At 38.0% G+C, this 21,632-nt stretch overlaps 2 protein-coding genes across 3 annotated transcripts in view; both read left to right on the forward strand.

The window, feature by feature from the left end:
- The window catches only part of ZMAT1 (zinc finger matrin-type 1), a 43,387-nt gene extending 24,306 nt beyond the window's left edge, over nt 1-19,081 (forward strand). Inside the window, exons 3-6 of the mRNA XM_068962990.1 lie at nt 2,734-2,835; nt 2,911-3,085; nt 13,895-13,994; nt 17,752-19,081. Coding sequence (XP_068819091.1) covers nt 2,734-2,835; nt 2,911-3,085; nt 13,895-13,994; nt 17,752-19,081 — 1,707 coding nt within the window. The remainder of the gene's footprint in view (nt 1-2,733; nt 2,836-2,910; nt 3,086-13,894; nt 13,995-17,751) is intronic.
- On the forward strand, nt 14,409-16,734 carry LOC138071047 (U3 small nucleolar RNA-associated protein 14 homolog A-like). 2 transcript variants are annotated; one of them, XM_068962474.1, is made up of 2 exons: nt 14,409-14,817; nt 14,962-16,734. In XM_068962474.1, exons 1-2 carry the CDS (start codon nt 14,422-14,424, stop codon nt 16,732-16,734), a joined length of 2,169 nt encoding a protein of 722 aa, XP_068818575.1. In that variant the 5' UTR covers nt 14,409-14,421. The 2 variants fall into 2 exon arrangements, with proteins under 2 accessions (XP_068818575.1, XP_068818574.1); XM_068962473.1 differs by having other exon boundaries at nt 14,409-16,734.
- Nucleotides 19,082-21,632: the final 2,551 nt, after the last annotated feature.

The following is a 21,632-nucleotide window of genomic DNA, read 5'->3' on the forward strand; positions in this document are numbered from 1 at the left end:
CTATCATTACATCTTTTTACTTTTCTATAATAGTTTAATGACTATAAAGCATTATGTTATATAATGTTATAGCATATTTTTTATTTAAATTCCAGTGCCATCTATAAATTTAGTGTTTAAGCTTGTTAAATAACCAACTCAAACTATATATGACTTTCAAACTATATTTGAAAGCACTTCCTTACAGATATCCTACTTGTAAAGGTGATTTTTTTCTCTCTTTAATATACAGCTTGGTTAATATTGTCAGACTATCTCAGCATAGTATTTATTGTGCATGTAATATAAGATAGTACTGCAAAAATTTTGAATTTTAATAAGGTTGCACTTATTAATATTTCCTTTTGTATTTATGTTTATACATGTTTAAGAAACCATTCTCTGTATTTTTGCCAGACAAATATTTCCTTCTATTCTTTTCTAATACTGTTAAAAGTTTTATTTCTTGGGTTAATGTGTGTGATCCATCTAGTATTTATTTTCATATATGCAAGGTGATAACATTGTTTTCCATACAGATAGTAGGTGTTCCAGCACTATTTATTTAACAGTTCATTTTTGCCCCACTTATTTGTAGTGGCATCTCTGTCATAACTACTTTTCATATATACTTTATTCTCTTATTATGTTTTATTATATTACTCTGTTTGCCTGTCTCTAAAATAATTTCACCTTATTACTGTAGCTTTAAAATATATCGTGATACTTGATAGGGGAATTTATATGACAGATAACTCATTATAAAGTTAAAAGACAAGCCATAGATTGAATGGTATTTATATTCCAATAACTAACAAAAGATTAGTATCTGGACTATATAAAGAACTATATATCAAAACAAGGAACAACCCAATAGAAAAATGGGAAAATGATATGAACAGGCTAGAGTAGAGATACTTAACTTCAGAGGTGATCATATGGGAAATTCAGGTTAAAATGATAATGAACTATCTTATCAAAACCATCATACTTGCAAAAATTAAAACCTAATAGCACTGAACACTTAAGAAACTATAGGAAGTCAAAAACACTCATACGTGCTACATTTGGAGTTGTAAACTGCTTCAGCATCTTTGGAGATAAACTTTATAGTACCTATTAAAGCTGAAAACCCTCATATACACCAGATAGTCCATATCTATGTATCTACTTTAAAGAAACTCTTGGCCATTATATGAGGAGGTGCATTTACATATGTTCAGTGCAGAGCTGTTTGTAATAAGACAATAATCAGAAACATAACTGCTTCATTAGGGGATTTGATGGGTAGCATATGGAGTATAATGTTATGCAGCATGTAATATGAATGAACTAGAGCCATATGTATCAATATGGGCAAATCTTAGATAATATTGAGTTATAAAAAGTTGAAAGGATAGGAATAGGCTGATTCCATTTTCATAAAAAATTTTAAATGACAATAGTACATATCACTGTTTATAGGTGCATGCATATCTGCTGAAAGAGTAAGAGGAAGTGATACAAAACAACTTTAAGATAGTAGTCACCTGCTGGGGAGAGACCAAGGAGGAGGCGATTGTTGAAATGAGGAGCTAGGACTTTCTTGTGTAAAATTTTACCTCTTTTGAAAAGGAGATCTGAAAGAAATAGAGAAAAATGTTAAAATCTATTACAACTAGGCAGTGGGTATGTACTTCAGCTACATTCCTGCACACACTTCACAAGTTAAAATGCTGTAGATAGAGTAATTGCCTCACAGTATGTGCTCAGGCATATTAATGTGTCCCTTCTATTGACATCAACATTTTGGTTATTATGTGTTTTGTTATATATGTGTTCAGAGATTATTTTTTTAATATGCTTAACCTAGAAAGGTTAATTTCCTCACAGAAAAGAATTTGAGAGGTAAGCAATACAGGGCTGATGTGACTGCTTCATAACACTATCAGAGAGCTAGGCATTTTCTGTCTTTCTACTCAGATGAGCTAGCCTCTGTCCTCAAGAGCCCCCATTGTCCTAGATGACCTTTACATCTTAATTCCAGAAGGAGGAGAGAAGAAGATGAGACGAGTTCATCCCCCATTCTGTTAGGAGACTTCCAGAAGTTCTACCCAACATTTCAGATTACAACTTATTGGCTAGAATATAGTCACATGGTTACATCTTGCTGAAAGGGAAGCTGGAATATGCAGTCTTTTAGCTGGGTGTATGGCCTAAGATGTGTAACTAAGGAAGAAGAAAAATTTGATATTAGACAAAAACTAGGAGTTTCTGCAGAGAAAGCAATGGCACCCCTCTCCAGTACTCTTGCCTGGAAAATCCCATGGACAGAGGAACCTGGTAGGCTGAAGTCCATGGGGTCACGAAGAGTCAGACACGACTGAGCGACTTCCCTTTCACTTTTCACTTTCATGCCTTGGAGAAGGAAATGGCAACCCACTCCAGTGTTCTTGCCTGGAGAATCCCAGGGACGGAGGAGCCTGGTGGGCTGCCGTCTATGGGGTCGCACAGAGTTGGACATGACTGAAGCGACTTAGCTGCAGCAGCAGAAGGAGTTTCTGTCAAAAACTAAAAGTTATTGGTCTCTAAATTGTAGTGTTATTTTCATTTTAACTGAGATTTAGGGCCTTGAAAGCATGCAAAACCCTTTTATAAACTAGGTAGACACTAAATATATTCCAACTCACAGGTGCTGTCCTCAGAGTCAAAGAGGTATAAATTTGAGGTGCCTGTGTTGTTGAATAAACAAAGTCATATTGTATCTTTTTCCAGAGTGAAAAACATGCTCAAAATGTTAGGTTTTATTTTCAAATGCCTGGGGAACAAAATGAAGTGCCTGGTAAGAAAATGAAGATGGATGTGAGGAATTTTCAGGTGAGTGGCCTATGTTGGTGTTGCTATTCAAAACTTAGTTATTGAATCTTTCTAACAAGATTGTGCTTATTTCAGGAGCATAGAAGTGAAGTAGTGGACAGAAACAAATTTTGTGGTCTCTGCCACATGGTTTTTAGCTCCTCAGTTGTTGCTCAGTCTCACTATGTGGGGAAAGTCCATTCTAAAAAACTGAAGCAATTAATGGAGGAGCATGATCAGGTATCTCCATCAAGATTTCAGCCAGCAACGGGTAAGATGACATTCACCTCTTTAGCTTCAATACAGAGTCTCTCTGTAATTTTTTTCCCATCTCTGCTATCCATTTTTTATTGGAGAGAATTTTACTCTGCCACAATAACTTGGTTCTTCTGCTCAGTTAATCTCTTTCTGTGCCCTTGACATTTAATATAGAGATCATGATTGCTAGCTAAATTTTAAGAAATGTTGTGACCTCTCCTTTTCAGTTTATTAAATCCAAATAAAAACATATTTGCTATAAAGAAACAACAATAAGCAACCTGAGCTCTCCAGTTTCTAATCAAATTATTAAGTCATAGTTTCTTCTTACTTCTTCCCCTTGGCATTTATCTCATTCTTTTTTTTTTTTTTGCTTTAGTACTTTGCAAAACATTATCTCATAATGTGTGTTCAGACCAATGTCTCCGCCATAATATAGTTATGTTGCAGCATTTTCTGACTTTAACTGTAGACAAAAAAAAGTGGTATGGAATCTTCTTCTACCCTGATAGCTCATTCCTTTCTTCCCATGAATGTAAAGAAAAAGTACCATTAGCTATATCAATCATCAGTTATTGAAAACTTACTTTATGTTAGATCCAGAGATCCAGAGAACTATATAACATGTTGCTCTGTCCTCCTTCCAGTGATTTTGGGCCACCAGCACATGAGAGAACTGACCCACAGATCTCACTTTTGGCCTGAAGTGGCAGAGTATGCTCCAGCCTGTATTTTGAAAATGTTGTGTGCTAGAACAAAAAATAAAGATTAATCCTCTGGAGTAAATAATTTACCATATTCTCACTAGCGTCAACATTTTAGGAATAAAGTGTGCCTGGCATCACAATTTTACCTACATTAATTTCCAACTCATAGCGTAGGCCACATCAGCATTAAAACAGTTTTCTTAATAAATGAAATGAATTAATTTTAAATTTATTCTAGTCTCTCTGATTTTTTTATATTTGTTTTTCTGCTGTCAGTGGCAACACTCCAGTACTCTTGCCTGGAAAATCCCGTGGATGGAGGAGCCTGGTGGGCTGCCGTCTATGGGGTCGCACAAAGTCAGACACTACTGAAGTGGCTTAGCAGCAGCAGCTGTCAATCAAGAGGGACAGAATCAGTGTACCACACAAAAGAAAGCATCTTATAAAGCCTTATCTTTAGTCCCCCAAATTCATAAATTTGGGCTCAGAAAGGAGACTACATGAAAGAGCTCTGAAATAACTGTAATTGTGGGAACATATAATTGTACAGCCTTGAACAACTGCATAAACTGTATTTTGATATGAACGTCACTGAATAGATGATCTACTTACTATGCTACTCAAGAAAGACATCAACTTAGAAGTTGGTACCTGTCTCTTTTACCCTCACTAATTTCAAGGGCCATCCTAATACAGCTCTCATGCCTTCATTGATTGCTGAATATTGCTTCCTGTATCTTTGTTGGATACACTTGGTGACAGACTTATATTCAATAATTTTTAGCCTGAATACCTTTCTCCAACAGTGCTGTGTGGAAAAAGTCCAGAGACAGTAGGTTTTAAAGGAACTCTAACTTTCTCTAATACTTTATAATGAAAACATGTAGATCACTTTTCATTATGACTGTTTCAGCAGGTGTGCCTATTACTACCTCTACAGAGTCAACTTTTCTGAAGCCCCTTGCTGTCAAGCCTCCTCCAGGTGGGATTAAAGACAAGATTATGACTTCCTCTTCCAGCAGTGCTTTGGATTTGAATAATCCAAACAAGTATTGCAAGCTCTGTCCTGCTTCTTTTAATAGTCCATTAATGGCCCAACAACATTATGTTGGGAAAAAACACAAAAGAAATGAAGCTAGAAAGAAGTTTGTAGACAAGATAAGAGAGAAACCTCTTCCTGCAAAATCAGATGCAAATGGTAAACAGTAAGAATATCCCAAATTTCTTTCTTAGGAAGTTTATAGTTTATAAAACATACTGGCTTATATGTATACCATTTTACTTTTACTGAATAGGAGGTTGATAATACTCATGGGATCATAGAATTTTCAGTAAGTAAGGACTTTTGAGTCCATGTAGGTTTGTCTGTGGTTTTCTGGAAAATGAGACCCAGAAAGGTTTAAATGACTCTTATTTATCAAATATAGGAATTACCATGGTTTCATGTTATATTATAGGTACTTACAGGAAGTATTTTAAATTGGTATTATATAGTTATTTCATTCAATCACTAAGTATGGCTTAAGTGTCTCTTGGGTGCTAGGCTAGTCATTCTTGGGAATACAAATGAAGATACACCACTTTCCCTGATAAGGGCAAGTGTATAAACTACTTGGGTTAATAGCACTTCACTGCAAGAGGCTGCAGCCATTTATTTTTGTGTACATATTTTTGATAACTAGAGGAGTGAAATAAAATGACTCAAAAAATCTTTTTAAAGGAAATGTATGATTTGCATTGATAGAAGTGGGAAGGAGAGAGGATGAACAAAGGAACTTAGAAAGAGTGGCAAGAATTCCGGCACAATAAAGATTCTGATCCTGACTGGAGTGATCCACTTGCTTGTCTAACCTTTTTTTTTGTTTTTCATTTATCCCCCACAGGCACCTTCTCACTACTAGTGTTTTTTATTCCCTTTTCATATTCTCTCTTCCACCCACTTCTTTTTCTCTGCTCACTATTATTTTTCAATTCTTTCCTTACTAGACTTTTCTGCTTCATGCAAAAATGTTCATTACTCCCTCCTTGAAGCTCTATTCTGCTTTATGTAATTCTTTATGCATGTGTTCTTTTCTTGTGTTTCTCTTTCTTTTCTATTTTATTTGGGGGCTCTTTTAAAAATGTATTGCCTACATGTCAGTGTATGGCAAAACCCACTACAATATTGTGAAGTAATTAGCCTCCAATTAAATAAATTCTTTAAAATTAATTAATTTTAAAATATTATTGCCTAAATGTAGGCATTCCCATGATTCCATTCTTGACCTTAAAGTGTAAAATAATCTAATCCATTCCCTTGATCTCTTATCTCACCTATATGCTTATGACCTTTCTGTAAGGCTTTAGACTCATATATCCAAAGAGCAGCTACCTCTTCACCTGGACACCTCATAGCCATTTCAAATCCACTCAGTCATTCCAAGTAGAAACCTGTAGTTGACTTTAAATCCCCCAACACCATCTACTTCACTTTCTGTATCTAATGAAGCAGCAAGCCATGACTGTTTTACCTTCTGAATATCACTATTACCTTATCTCCTGCTCTTCTTTTCTTATACTAGTTCAAGCCCTCAATATCTTTCATAGAGCTTTGCTATTCAAAGTGTGGTTTGTAGTCAGCATCATCAGCACCCCTTCAGAGCTTATTAGAAAAAAGAATCTCAGGCTTTACTGCAGACCTACTGAATCTGAATCTGCATTTTATGCATTTTAACAAGATCCCTGGGTGGTTTGTACTCACAATAAATTTTGAGAAGCATTGTTCAAGAATATTGACACAGCCTCCTAACTATTCTCCATCCATCAATTTTGTCTCCCCAAATCCACCCTCAACTTAACCACTAGAGTATTTCACCTAAAGTGCATATCTTTCTATGTCACTTCCCTGCTTAAAAATCCTTATTTTTCTGTTTTCTAAGGATAATAATATAAGCTTCATAGTTCTCTACCATCTTGTCCCGTCTTCCTCCTCCAGGCTTATTCCCTGCTACTTCCTGCTGTGATCTATGTAGGTTAGAACCTGCAATATGCTTTTAGTTTCCAGAAACGATTACCCCATTTCTTGTCTCTGTGCTCTTCATGCTGCCATTTTGCCTGGAACATCTTCATGTCCCTCTTTTCTTGACCCAACTCTTACTCATACACTAACATGCTACTTCCCTGTAAGTCTTTTTACTTCCTTCAAGGCTTGTCTTCTCTGCTTCCTTAACCTGCATATATAATTATCTCTTCCTGTGTCTATCTCCCATTAGAATGTAAGGTCTTTGAGGAAGGGGATTTCATCTAACTCATCTGTATTTCCATTCCCAGATAGAAAGTGGCACAGAGTAGGCCTACCTCAATAGAGATTAGTTTAATGTATGAATCAGTGAACTATTCACCTTTATTTATTGAATGCTAACCCTGTGTTTGTATTATTAAGTTTGCTGCTTATTGTGATTCAACATCTCACCAAAAGTTACGTAGAAATCTGTGTTTTTATCTAGAATTTTAAAGAATGTCAATTTAGACAAATGTAGAAACAGAAGTGGTAGGGCTCCTGAAAGTCATGGAAGTTAGAAGATATGACAGACTTGATAGGTTATTTTTCCTGTTGCCATGCAGAGAGTTCTCTGAAATAAGTGGCTTCTAGTTTAGCGGCATTGGGTAAATTGGAACTGAAAAGTGTGTCAGCTCTGAGAGATATGTGTACTCTGGTCACTTCTGAAAGGAGGGTTATTTTAGACTCTGAAGTTGCAAGATTATTAGAATGAGAGAAAGAGGATTTTGGTGAAATTTTCATCTGGCCAGGGAGGGGGGCTGCTGATCATCAGCATAATTAAATCCAGTCATTGAAGTCATTTTACATTAGCCTCTGAAGCTGGAAGCTCAAAAGATTTTCAACCCTGCCTTGACTATTTCATTTTGATTACAGTAAACATTGAGGATTAAAAAATAGCTGGAGCACTGTTGTACAGCAGAAACTAACAACACTGTAGAGCAATTATATTCCAATTTTTTTTAAAAAAAATTAAAACTAGCTGGAGAATTTAAATTAGCCGATGAGAATTTCAAAGAACAGCAACAGCAGAAGCCCATATAAGTGAGCAAGCAGTAAGACAAAAGCAGTTTAACATGTGCCACTTTAAATATTTTTACCCTTCACCTATTTTCTCCCTTCTTGCTGTCTTTGCCTTCTGTCTGCTATTGTTTATATGTGTTTCTACTTATCTAATCTCTTTCTCTGTTTCTTCATCATTCTTACTGCTCTCTTCATGTCCTTCATCCAGCCCAGATCTTATTAGCACAGGAATGGCTACCATAATGATATGGAGCTAAAGTATGTCTGTATTTTTTATTTATTGTATTTGTTTTATTTTATTAATTTATAGCCCCATTGTTGTACTTACTTTCTCACCTTCACCTGTGACCTTTTAGTCCTACTTAGTACTTTTCCTTTTCCTTTCAGCAGTAGTTTTTAAACCTACACCACCTTCCAACACTTTCTTCTACTATTCAACACTCCCCCTCCTCACATCCTTCAGACAAGCTTATTCCTTATGCCATCAAGAAAAATGTGATCATCACATGTGGATACCAAGCATCTTACCCTAACCAAATAATCCTTTAACGTTGAGTTTCCCTTTCACTATGATACTTGCCCCTGTTTTCTTAGCCAAGGCTTTTGTTGTGTTCTTATTTTTCAGATATGCTCTTACTGTCCTCACTGATATTCGCTCCTCAACTCACTGCCATTTGTTGCCACACATCCCCCCAGCCCTCCACACCACCACTCTACTATTTCACTGAAACTGTTCCTCGCAGGGTTGTTGCAACTTCTAAATGCCTAAATCCAATAGACATCTTTGCTCCATTCACTAAACATTCCTCTTTAAAAATCTCTACTTCCTTAGCTCCTTTGACATCACTTTCTCCTGTTCATCCTTGCAACTCTGTGCTTTACTTCTTGACTTTTCATGGACCCCCTCCTCCTCTACCATCTAGTTTAAAGAGTGACACTATCCAGGGTTTTTATCATTATGTTGCTATTCCTGTGCCCACCCATTGTCCTCAAGAGATCTTATCCACTCTGTGTTAACTACCCTTTATCCTCAGATTTCTCCAAAATCACTCTAAGCTATCCTTTCCCTTTCAAATTCCCATATCTAACTGCCTGTTGGACACCTGTATATGGAAATCTCAGAGATATAGCAGACTCTGTGTGTCCAAATTCAAACTCACCATTGATTATTCTCCCATGTCCTTAAACAGTATTCCTTATGAAATTCCAGTTCAGTTAGGATCACCACCCACTCAGTCATCAAACTATCCTGAGTTATTTTAGACCTCTCTAGATTCCTCCTTCTCCTTTATCTCTCATATTTAATCAGTCATTACATTTTGTTAGATTTAATGGTAAATATTTCACCAATATCTCTGCTCTTGTCAGTCCCTACTGTGACCTTTCTAGCCCATGCCTCCTTATCTCTTGCCTGCTCTGGTATATTTATGTAACTGTGGTCTCCTTACTTCCAGGCTTGCTCCTCTCAAAATTACCTTCCATACTGCAGTTAGAGAAGAGATTTCTCTAAAACACACAGTTGACCGTGTTACATGCTGGTTAAACCACCTGATGGGTTCCCAGCCAAAGAATAAAAAGTCTAAACTCTTGTGCTCTGTGTGCTCAGTTGCTCAGTCATGTCCAACTCTTTGCAACCCAATGGACTGTAGCCCGCCAGGCTTCCCTGTCCATGGAATTTTCCAGGCAAGAATACTGGAATGGGTTGCCATTTCCTACTCCAGGGGATGTGCCCAACCCAGGGACCAAAACTGCTCGTTCTCATATCTCCTGCATTGGCAAGCAGTTCTTTACCACTGCACCACCTGCTAGACTCCTTAGCATAATATGGAAGTCTCTTTGATCTGACACGTTCTTGCCTCTCCCATGCCGTCCCCTTATATTTTATTCTACAATTCCAAAGTTCAGTAAGTTCCTATAAATATTTCTATGCTCTTTTCAACTCCTTTCACCATTAACTATTTTTCTAAATTTAACTAAGGCCTCATCTCCTTCAGTAGCACTCTTCAGACTCCCGTATTATACTAAGTGTGTCTGCTTCCTTGAATTCCCATACCTCTTAAGCATACTTCTCTTCTCTTTTATGAAATGAGATTGAAACCCTCTCTTCATGTATCTGTTTCTCATTTGAATTTGTGAGCAACCTGCCCATTTTGTTCATCTTGTACCCCTAGCATCTAGCATGATACTTGGTGCCACAGAAGTGTTTAGTGTTTAGTGTTTGTTGAACAGATTATTTGAATTTAGCACACCATGCTCATTTCCCTGGTGGCTCAGACGGTAAAGCGTCTGTCTGCAATGCGGGAGACCTGGGTTTGATCCCTGGTCAGGAAGATCCACTGGAGAAGGAAATGGCAATCCACTCCAGTACTATTGCCTGGAAAATCCGATGGACAGAGGAGCCTGGTAGGCTACAGTCCATGGGGCCGCAAAGAGTCGGACACGACTGAGCGACATTCCTGTTCCTGTATGCTCATTTCTGTCTCTCCCATATCTGATATTATTTTCATCCCCTAGAATGCCCTACCTGCTTTCCCTATAATTCAAATCCTTTTCCTCCAAAGTCCATCACACCTTCCCTCACTGCTCTCACTCTTGGTGTTCTCCCCTTCCTCTGATTTCTCATAGGCTTCACTATTCATTGACAGTTGTGTTATAGTCTCTTAACTGAATTGGCCCCTTGAGATAGGGATTGTATTTTATTCTGAAATATATTTCTCAGTGCTTTATACTCCAATGAATATTTTTCCTCAATATTTGATAATTGTTTATTGAGAGGCAGAGTCGTGTAGTGGTATAAACATAGATTTGGAGAGGTGTTTGAGTCACTTGCCCAGTTGTATCTTAGATTCCTCAGGTATAAAATGAAAATAAAGCTACTTCACAGGATTGAAAAAAGGGTGAAATGAAGCAGTATATACCATACCCATCACAGAATAGATCCTCAACAAATGTTAGTTTTCTTAAAATACTGTTTCCCTGTCATAATTTTAAAACATATAAGTTGTACATTTTCTATTTTTCTTCATAAGCTAAATCCCATGTTAAGTTGCACTTTTGCTTACATGTAGCTCTCAATTGATTTTCCCCACTTAAGATATTAGACCAATGATTTTTATTCTTGACTACATACTAAAATCATGTAGGGATCTTTTAGAAATCCCAATGGTCAGGCCATCCCTCAAATCAATTAAATTAGAATCCCTGGGACTACATTAGTGTTTTCTTTTTCGTATTAACTCCCCAAGTGATTACAATATAGAGCCAAGATTGAGAACCATAATGTTAGACTATAAAGACATGCATTCCCCTAATCTCTCCTTTGAAATCAAAAACGTTAGTCCAGGGAGTTATAAGATAGGACTGTGATTAGGATAAAAGTCCACCCCTCATGTGTTAGGTTATGGATGATTTTGAAAGTTACCAGATACAAAGAAACTTGAGTTTCTGGGTGAAGTAGAAACAAGGAATCCTAGCAGGGCTGAGGGGAGCAAAATTTGACAGGCCAAAGGAACAGACTCGGATAGGAGAATGGACAGTATGAGAAATAGTAGAGGCAGGTTTCAGTAGGGTTAGACCAGGAATTTTTATCTTGAGACAAATACATAGGCTTCGTGTCTTCACAGAAAGGGTTTATACCATTTTCATATGTTATCTTCTCAGAAGACTGTATCCTAGAAAAAGAATATCAATGTGTTAAAAAGACAAGGGCTAAGGTAATAGAAGAAGACCATACTTTTCCAGAACTGCTTCTAGGTCTTTCATATGTGACCTGCAGCTCCTCTATACTACTATATCGCCTGTATTATAATCTTCTGATATAACTTGTGAAGAAACCAAGGAGGAACTGAAAAGAACATTATATATACTCTATAAGCACTAGACAAATGTGTAAAACCTCTGAAATATAATCTGTTTATAATCATTGGAGATCATCTAGGCAGTGGTGCTTAGCAGTGTCTGCACAGAAAAATCAACTAGAATGCTTTCAAAAAGTAAGAAAGCCTAGTTCTACCCCTAGAGATTCTGGTTAAATTGGTTTCATGTTGAGCTGTAACATGAATATTTTTAGAGTTCTCCACATGGTTCTAATGTGTAACTAACATTAAGAACCACTAGTCTAGGGGAAACCAAGAGTCCTACTTATCTTGCATAACTTGGGTGCCCTCAGAATACATATCCAAGTGAATCTGAGCCTTAATTTTCCCACTTGTAAATAACGTTAGCTATAATCTCTGGAAAGGGATTTTATAAGCATGCAGAGTCCTGGATTCAGTTCTCAGCTTTGCAAGAAGACCAGAATCTTCAAAGGTGATTAGCCTCAAATGAAGGACTTCCCAAACCAAAAACAAAATTGCAAGATGGTGATAAATAACGAAGGAACTGGAAAGACACTCCTTTAAGGTTTTTTCCACCCATTCTTTGACAATAATTAGCTGGGGTGTTGTTAAAATACAAATTCCCTGTCCCAATGTATCATATTCTCCAGAGGAAGGGGTCTGGGGATCTATATATTTTTTAATATAAATTTATTTAATTTAATTGGAGGTTAATTACTTTACAATATTGTGTTGGTTTTGCCATACATCAACATGAATCCGCCACAGGTATACACGTGTTCCCCATCCTGAAACCCCTCCCTCCTTCCTCCCCGTACCATCCCTCTGGGTCGTCCCAGTGCACCAGCCCCAAGCATCCAGTATCATGCATCGAACCTAGAATGGTGACTCATTTCATATATGATATTATACATGTTTCAATGCCTATATTTTTAACTCGCACTCCAATTGATTCTTTGCAGAGAAGTCTGGGAAACATTGCAATTTAATTCACTGTCTTCTGTTATTGATTTATGGTAGGAGCATAAATAGATATTTCAGTTCCCAGGTTTGTAAAAAAAATCATTTAGATTATCCTCTTTTTGGTATCAGTAATATAGGAAACCAAATTATAATCAGAAGTTGGCTTGGCAAGTGCAAAAGTCAGCACAGGAAGAGAGGATAGTTTTGAAGAATCATTTATTCAGACTTTGATGTAACTGGCTGAGCTCTCCTGGGCCCACCGCAGAGAATACATCAGTAGTGAACATAGTCGTCATGTGCTTCAAAGTCAGGATCTTTCTTTCCCTTTGACATTAGTTTCCTGTTTCTATGAATAATCTTTGCTTGGACATGGCCAATACACCTATTAATGATTAATTTAGTGTCCTTTAAATGATCAATTTGCTGTTTGATTTAAAAGGAGATAGCCTTGCTGGACCCTAAAATCTCTGCAGCCATGAATTTATTGCCTCTTCTTTAGAGTGAGATTGTTTTTATATTTAGCATAATGAAATTTATTAATTTGTATCTTCTGACTGAAGAGAAAGTGGAGGGATGATAAGATTAAGAAAATAAAACTTAACCTATCACCTGCTTCCAGTTCTATCAGTCAGAATAGAGAGGTAACTAGCATACCTATTCTAGAGTTCTTGACTCTTATGAAGTGGTAACTAAGTTTTATTTTAGAATTTTACTTTCAGCATTTATCTTGAGAGTGGGGCTCACTGAAACTCTCTAAAATCTGGCTATGGAAATCACTTTTGGTAAACTAATGCATTACAGTGATTTCAGGTAAGAGAGTAAACATTTGCCTTTATTCATCTTTAATATTTTGGGATGTTTCAAGTTTTAGTTGGGTAGAAAGAAAATTAGGGACAAACAAAAAGAGGTTGGTCAAGGGATTAAGAGGCAAAGATAGATTAGGCACACTACATTTGAAGTGTCTGTTGTGCTTTCACATAACAGAAATAAACAAACAGATAGCATTTTCTTAAAGAGACCAAGGCTGGAGCAGCAGTCTGGTGTAGTGTGAAGAATTTTGGACTTTAAGAGACATGGGCTCTGAGAAGCTATCTCTGTTACTAAGTGACTCTGACTTCAATCAAATCATTTACCTTCTCTAGGCCTTATCTTTAAATTGGGAAAGTTCAAGTAGATGATTTCTAGTAAACTGTCCAGCTATGTGATTCTAAGCATATTCCTATTGACCTTTTTAACTTGAACTCTGTTTTTTCCAGCATTTAGTATGAGAACCTACGATTGTCGTATTTGTAATATCACCTTTACATCTTTAGAAATGTTCCGGTCTCATATGCAAGGAAGTGAACATCAACTTAAGTAAGAATTTCTTACCAAAGTGCTTCTATGATACCAAAAAAACAGGGGTTCTGTCAAGTATCTTTACATGTATTTTACAAACTTTCTAGACATTTATTTCCCTAAGAGTTGATCCTGGGTATGATTGGTAGTATTTGTAACATATTGTATGCTAGTTCCATCTCCTAGGGGGTTCTCTAGCCATGATAGTGTGCTGAAAGAGCTGGCTCACAGGCAACCCTCCTGTCCAGACATCTTTGGAAAGATGCTAAAGGATCATTCTCAGGCTAGCCAGATAATTCAAATAATCCCTGTAATCCTTGGAAGGTTGGCTAGTTCCAGAGATTCAGCTATCCATTTGTCATCCTTCCAGTGAGGTATAGTGGTTAAGAAAAAAGGTCTTGCCTTTCGACTTCCGCTCCTGGTCCATGTGAGACAGGCTGCTGAGATGAACGCGAACCAGGCTGCGGAGAGCAACCTCCTGGCTTCGAACCAACAGAAAGAACTAGAGGATTTGCCAAAAGACTACCCCTTGAGCACCAGTGAAGATGAAGGGGACAATGATGGAGAAAGAAAGCATCAGAAGCTTCTGGAATCAATCAGTTCACTTAATGGAAAGGATAGGCAGAAATTGGCTGATAGGTCTGAGGCTAGTCTGAAGGTGTCAGAGTTCAGTGTAAGTTCTGAAGGATCAGGAGAAAAGCTGGTCCTTTCAGATCTGCTTGAGCCTGTTAAAACTTCATCTTCATTGGCTGCTGTGAAAAAGCAGCTGAATCGAGTGAAATCGAAGAAGACTGTGGAGTTACCACTTCACAGAGAAGAGATTGAGCGGATCCACAGAGAAGTGGCATTCAATAAAAGCTCCCAAATCCTCTCCAAATGGGATCCTGTCGTTCTGAAGAACCGGCAAGCAGAGCAGCTGGTTTTTCCCCTGAGCAAGCCCCAGTCAGCCTTTGCTCCCATCGAACATGTGGTCAATGGCTGGAAGGCAAGAACTCCCCTGGAGCAGGAGATTTTTAATCTTCTCCATAAGAACAAGCAGCCTGTGACGGACCCTTTACTGACTCCCATGGAAAAGGCCTCTCTCAAAGCTATGAGCCTGGAAGAGGTAAAGATGCGCCGAGCAGAGCTTCAAAGGGCCCGGGCCCTGCAATCCTACTATGAGGCCAGGGCTCGAAGAGAGAAGAGACTCAAAAGCAAAAAGTATCACAGAATTCTGAAGAAAGGAAAGGCCAAGCAAGCCTTAAAAGATTTTGAGAAGCTGCAGAAGGTCAATCCTGCTGCGGCACTAGAAGAACTAGAAAAACTCGATAAGGCCAGAATGATGGAGCGAATGAGCCTTAAGCACCAGAACAGTGGGAAATGGGCAAAATCAAAGGCAATTATGGCCAAATATGACATGGAGGCTCGCCAGGCTATGCAGGAACAGCTGGCCAGGAACAAAGAGCTGACGCAGAAGGTCCGGGCGGCCTCTGAGAGTGAGGAAGAGGAGGAAGGCCAGGAGGAAGAGGAAGAACCTCTAGTCCCTGACATGGTGAATGGGGTGCAGATAAAGGCAAATGGACTGAACCCCTGGATGGTCCAGAATCACTTCACTGATGCCAAAGAGGCTGAGATCCAGAAAGACCTGGAAGATCCTGCTGAGCCTGAAGCCCAGGAGACTTCTGAAAGTGAGGAAGAAAGAGCAGTGGTGGAGGAAGAAACTCTCTTGAAAGAATTTGAGGAAAGGCGATCACTTAGACAGAAGTCTGAGCTCAACCACATGGCGGAGCCAGTGCACAGCCGTGTAACAAAGGATCCTAGCAGCCAGGAGGTGCTGTCTGAATTGAGGGCACTGTGTCAGAAACTCATCACGGAGAACCATCAGTCAGGGAAGCAAGAACTGAGTTCAGCGAGGACAGCTCAGAGAGAGGAACCTGCCAGGGAGGAAGAGGAGCCCATGTTGCTGCAGAGGCCAAAGAGAGCTCGGACTCTGGACGAGCTGGAGGAGCTGGGCAGAGAAGAGTGTGTTGAAAACAAGGAGCTTCCCAGAACTGCAGTGGAAGGGCTGCAGTTGGAGAAGAATCTAAGTAATCATATTGGCGCCCCCAAGGAGAAGAAGAGGAAGGAGCAAATGATTGATCTCCAGAACCTCCTAACCACAAAATCGCCTTCCGTGAAGTCCTTGGCAGTTCCCACGACTGTACAGGAGTTGGAAGATGAAGAAGAGAGAGATCAAAGGCAGATAATAAAGGAAGCTTTTGCTGGGGATGATGTCATCAGAGACTTCTTGAAAGAGAAGAGGGAAGCTATGGAGGCGAGTAAGCCAAAGGACCTGGACCTGACTCTGCCTGGCTGGGGCGAGTGGGGTGGTATGGGCCTGAAGCCCAGTGCCAAGAAGAGACACAGGTTTCTCATTAAAGCCCCTGAGGGTCCTCCAAGGAAAGACAAGAATTTGCCAAACGTGATTATCAATGAGAAGCGGAACCCCCATGCAGCAGCTCATCAGGTGCAGGTGCTTCCACATCCATTCACACACCATCGACAATTTGAAAGGACCATCCAGACCCCCGTAGGATCTACATGGAACACCCAGAGGGCCTTCCAAAAGCTGACCATGCCCAAGGTTGTCACCAAGCCAGGCCATATCATTAAGCCTGTCAAAGCAGAGGATGTGGGCTACCGATCTTCCTCAAGGTCGGACCTCTCTGTCGTACAGAGGAATCCAAAACGACTCTCCATACGTCACAAAAAACATCTGGAGAATAACTGTGTGGATTGAATTGCTGAAGTAGTGACACCATGGTGCCGGGAACCAATAGCCCTGACTGTTCCTCCACTGGCCTGGTTTTACTTGGAGCTGCAAGATGATTCCAAAACAAGCTTAGTGCACCATGGGTGTAGTTAAGCCACATTTTAGAAATAAAGGCATTTTTATCTAACTGGAAAAAAAAAAAAAAAAAAGAAAAAAGGTCTTGCTGTTAAACAGAACCAAACTGGAATACCAGATCTTTCTACCAAGTAACTTTAGACAGCCCTGACATAAAGTGGTTATAATGAAGTATAAAAATATGGGCAAGGTCCCATTGTAGGAGCTTAATACACATTTATTCCAATTTGTTCTGTTATTTTAAGGAGGAGAAGATTGACTCTACAGTTGGGGACTGGATAAGTCAAGTAGTGGGACAGAGGGGCACTTAAGAATTGTATATTTATTTTGTTGCTTTTAGTATAACTTACATTATTCTGGTAGAAAATATTTGTATTATTGAGTCTGAATACTAGGTAGCTAAATTGTATAACTAACCAAATTAACCTTCATTTACACTCTTTGTAAAATTTCAGAGTTCCAGAATAAATAGCTGTCATGTTTATAGATCTATACAAGGAACTGATCATTAGAACTTTTTACAGCAATGTGACATGCAGATCAGACCACCTTTAGGGCATGAAATATTATTGGTCCTTTCCCACACATCCCAACATGCCTTACATTTTTAAGTACTACAACAGTATCAGATATGTCTGCTTCTTTGTACCTATCTTCCCTTTCATCCCAAGTGTGAAAATTTTTTATGTGTAAAAAATTGTGAGGTGCCTAGGAGATATGTGACTATTCCTGCTTCTTCTCTTTCACATACAAAGTCATGATTTATAGCTTTTATATTAAGGTAGGTTTTAAAATTTTGCTTGGGCTTCTGTTGTATTTGTTTTTTTCAAACTAGTATTTTTGAAAGCAAAGCAAATATTCCAAATAAAATAATCTAGTAACAAGAACTTTCTACTGTCTTATTTGCAGAGAATCCATTGTTATCAATCTAGTGAAGAAATCAAGGAAGCCACCAGACTCTTGCCAAGATGAATCTACAGATTACATCAAAGTACAGAAAGCCAGAGGATCAGAACCAAAGACTTGTTTTAGAAAGATGGAAGAAAGTTCTTTGGAAGCCCGTAGGTACAGAGAAGCAGTTGATTCCAGATCCAGACATAGAATGTTTGAACAAAGATCCCCATGTGAGACTTTCTGGACATATCCAGGACCATATAATACTCCACAAACAGTGGAAAACCAGTTACCTCATTGCTTACCAGCTCAATCAAAGAAAACATATGACTCTTTTCAAGATGAACTGGAAGATTATATCAAAGTGCAGAAAGCCAGAGGACTAGATCCAAAGACTTGTTTCAGAAAGGAAAGAGAGAGCTCTGTGGAAACCCATGGGTACAGAGAAATTTATTCTGGACCCAGACCAAGAATGTGTGAACGAAGATATTCATTTGAGACTTCTCAGACCTACCAACGACCATACACTGTTTCACCAGTGGAAAGCCAAGTATATCACTGGTTACCAGCTCCTTCGAAGAGGACATATAACTCTTTCCAAGATGAACTTGAGGATTATATCAAAGTGCAGAAAGCCAGAGGACTAGAGCCAAAGACTTCTTTCAGAAAGATAAGTGATAGCTCTGTAGAAACCCATAAGCACAGAGAAATGGTTGATTCCAGACCCAGACCTAGAATGTTTGAGCAAAAACTCCCATTTGAGACTTTCCATTTCCAGGCTTACCCAGGATCATACAGTATTTCACAGGCAGAAGAAAACCAGTTACCTCATCCTTTACCAACTCATGACAGCAAACAGAGATTAGACTCTGTGACCTACTGTCAACCCACCAGAGACTGTTTCCCAGAAAAACCAGTACCCCTGAGCCTTAGTCAGCAGGATAATAACTCTGGCACATACAGTGTAGAATCTGAAGTTTTTAAGCACCTCTCCTCAGAAAACGATACCAGTGAGCATCAAGTAGGTCATAAGCGGAAACATCAGAAGAGAAGAAGGCACATGGAGAAAGGTGAAGAAAGGCCAGAGAAGGAGCAGTCCAAGCATAAAAGAAAAAAGAGTTATGCAGATACAGATCTAGACAAGCACAAGGGCACTGGGGAAAGGAAAAGAGATGGAGATAAATTCAGAGTCAGTTCAGGAAGGCTCAAGCATCGAAAAAAGAAAAAAAGCCATGGTGTACCCTCTGAGAAGGAAGAACGTAAGCACAAGAAAGAGAAAAAAAAATCTGTTGAAGAAAAGACGGAAGAGGAAATGCTTTGGGATGAGTCTATTCTTGGATTTTAAACTTTTAGCCTTGTTTACCCCAAGAGAAATAGAATGGGGGAATTTAGACAAAGACAGAAACATCCAATGAAGAAAAAGAGAGGTGAGTACAGTCAGTGTCAGTTCAAGAAAGCTTAGTTTTTTGTGTGTAAACATTGAAATTGACTTGAAAGAAGAGACAAACAAGCCTAAACCTCACCTCTGAGAGAGAAGAACAAAAGAACACAGTAAGAACATAAGAGAAAAGGAAACCAGTTAAAAGATAAACATGTCAGTGCTTTAGGACGAGTCTTCTCTTGGATTTTGAACTTTTCAGTTGTGTTCCTTTAAGGTTGAATTTTTGGTTTCATGAAATTCATGTTATTTGAATTTCCCTAAGTGAACAGTTACTTTAACCGTTAACAAAAGCCAAGTGAAGTAAGAGTATTCAATATGCCTTTTCCTCAAGTTATGTTTCCTCATTTCTTAACATGAAAGAAAAATTACATATTTCCTGTGTATAAAGTAATTTATCTTAATGAGGCTATCTCTGCTCCTGTTCATCCAGTTGCTCTGATAGTGAATTATTTACCTATGGGGGAAAATTAATTTTAAATGAGAAAATCAGCAGGCATCAGAATCCATCCTCTGTTTGGGTTGTGTTAGTGTTGTTGGTATTTTTTATTGCTATTATGTTTGTTTATGTTTCTTGGTTTTCTCCAAGGAAAATACGTGAAGCAATTTAGATAGATTTTTTGTTCATTTGTTAAATATAATTTGCAGTGTATTTTTGTATTTTCTAGTTCTGAAAGTGGAAATGAAACAGTCTATAATAAATGTAGATGATATATAGTTTTAAAGAGTTCTCTCAAAAAGTACTGATAAAAAATCAGTCTATATTCTGTAAATGTTTATATTATATTAAAGTGTTTTAATTTCTATATATTGTTTTTTGTAAATAATTATTTCCAACCTGAATATTATTTTACTTTGGGAGTGAGAGGGGAAATAAACAATTTTCACCTCTGAGGAGATCACACTGTAAAGTTTTTTGTTTTGTTTTCCTTTCCAGTAAGGAAATATTTATTTATTTATTTATTTATTTATTCATTTTTTTTAACACCAAAAACATTTTTTATTGGGGTATAGCCGATTAACAATGGTTGTGATAGTTTCAGGTGAACAGTGAAGGGACTCAGCTGTACATATTCATGTATCCATTCTCCCCCAAACCACCTTCCCATCCAGGCTGGCACATAACATTGAGCAGAATTCTATGTGCTATACAATAGGTTTTTGTTGCTTATCCATTTAAAATATAGCAGTGTGTACATGGCCTTCCAAAATTCTCTAACTATCCCTTCCCCCTGGCAACCATGAGTTCCTTTTCTAAGTCTGTGAGTCTCTTCCTGTTGCATAAGTAAGTTAGTTTGTATCATTTCTTTTTAGATTCCATGGGATGTATATTCCATTAAAGGATGTCATATGATATTTCTCCTTCTCTAACATACTTCATTCAGTATAACACTCTCCAGGTCCATCCATATTGATGCAAATGGCCTTATTTCGTTCTTTTTAATGGCTGAGTAATATTCCATTGTATACATGTACCACATCTTCTTTATCCATTCCTCTGTCGATGGACATTTAGGTTGTTTCCATGTCGTAGCTATTGCAAACAGTGCTTCAATGAATATTGGGGTGCATGTATCTTTTCAGGCCATGTTTTTCTCTGGATATATGCCCAGGAGTGGGATTGCAGGGTCATATGGTAGCTCTATTTTCAGTTTTTTGCAGAGTCATATGGTAGCTCTATTTTTAGTTTTTTAAGAAATCTCTATACTGTTCTCCATAGTGGCTGTACCAATTTACATTCCCACCAACAGTGCAGGAGGGTTCCCTTCTCTCCACACCCTCTCCAGCATTTGTTGTTTGTGGAGTTTTTGATGATTGCCATTCTGACTGGTGTGAGGTGATATCTCATTGAAGTCATCAAAACAGTATGGTACTGGCACAAAAATGAAAATATATAGATTAATGGAACAGAATAGAAAACCCAGAAATAAGCCCTATAGTCTTATGATTGGTCTGTTCATATTTTCTATTTCTTCCTGGTTTCATCTAGGAAGACTGTACCTTTTCCATTTCTTCCAGGTTGTCCATTTTATTGGTATATAGTTGTTCATAGTAGTCTCTTATGATTCTTGGTATTTCTGTGGAGTCAGTTGTAACTCCTCATTTCTAATTTTACTGATTTGAGTCCTCTCCCTTTTTTTCTTGGTGAGTCTGGCTAAAGGTTTATCAATCTCATTTATCTGTTCAAAGAACCAACTTTTAGTTTCATTGATCTTTGCCATTGTTTTGTCTCTCATTTATTTCTGTTCTGATCTTTATGATTTCCTTCCTTCTACTAACTTTAGGATTTGTTTGTTCTTTCTATAGTTGCTTTAGGTGTAAGGTTAGGTTGTTTATTTGAAATTTTTCTTGTTTTTGGAGGTAAGATTGTATAGCTATAAACTTCTTTTTTAGAACTGCTTTTGCTGCATCCAGTAAGTTTTGGACCATTGTACTTTCATTTTCATTTGTGTCTAGG

Source organism: Capricornis sumatraensis, chromosome X (genome assembly GCF_032405125.1).
Source record: "Capricornis sumatraensis isolate serow.1 chromosome X, serow.2, whole genome shotgun sequence".
NCBI classification, from domain to species: Eukaryota; Metazoa; Chordata; class Mammalia; order Artiodactyla; family Bovidae; genus Capricornis; species Capricornis sumatraensis.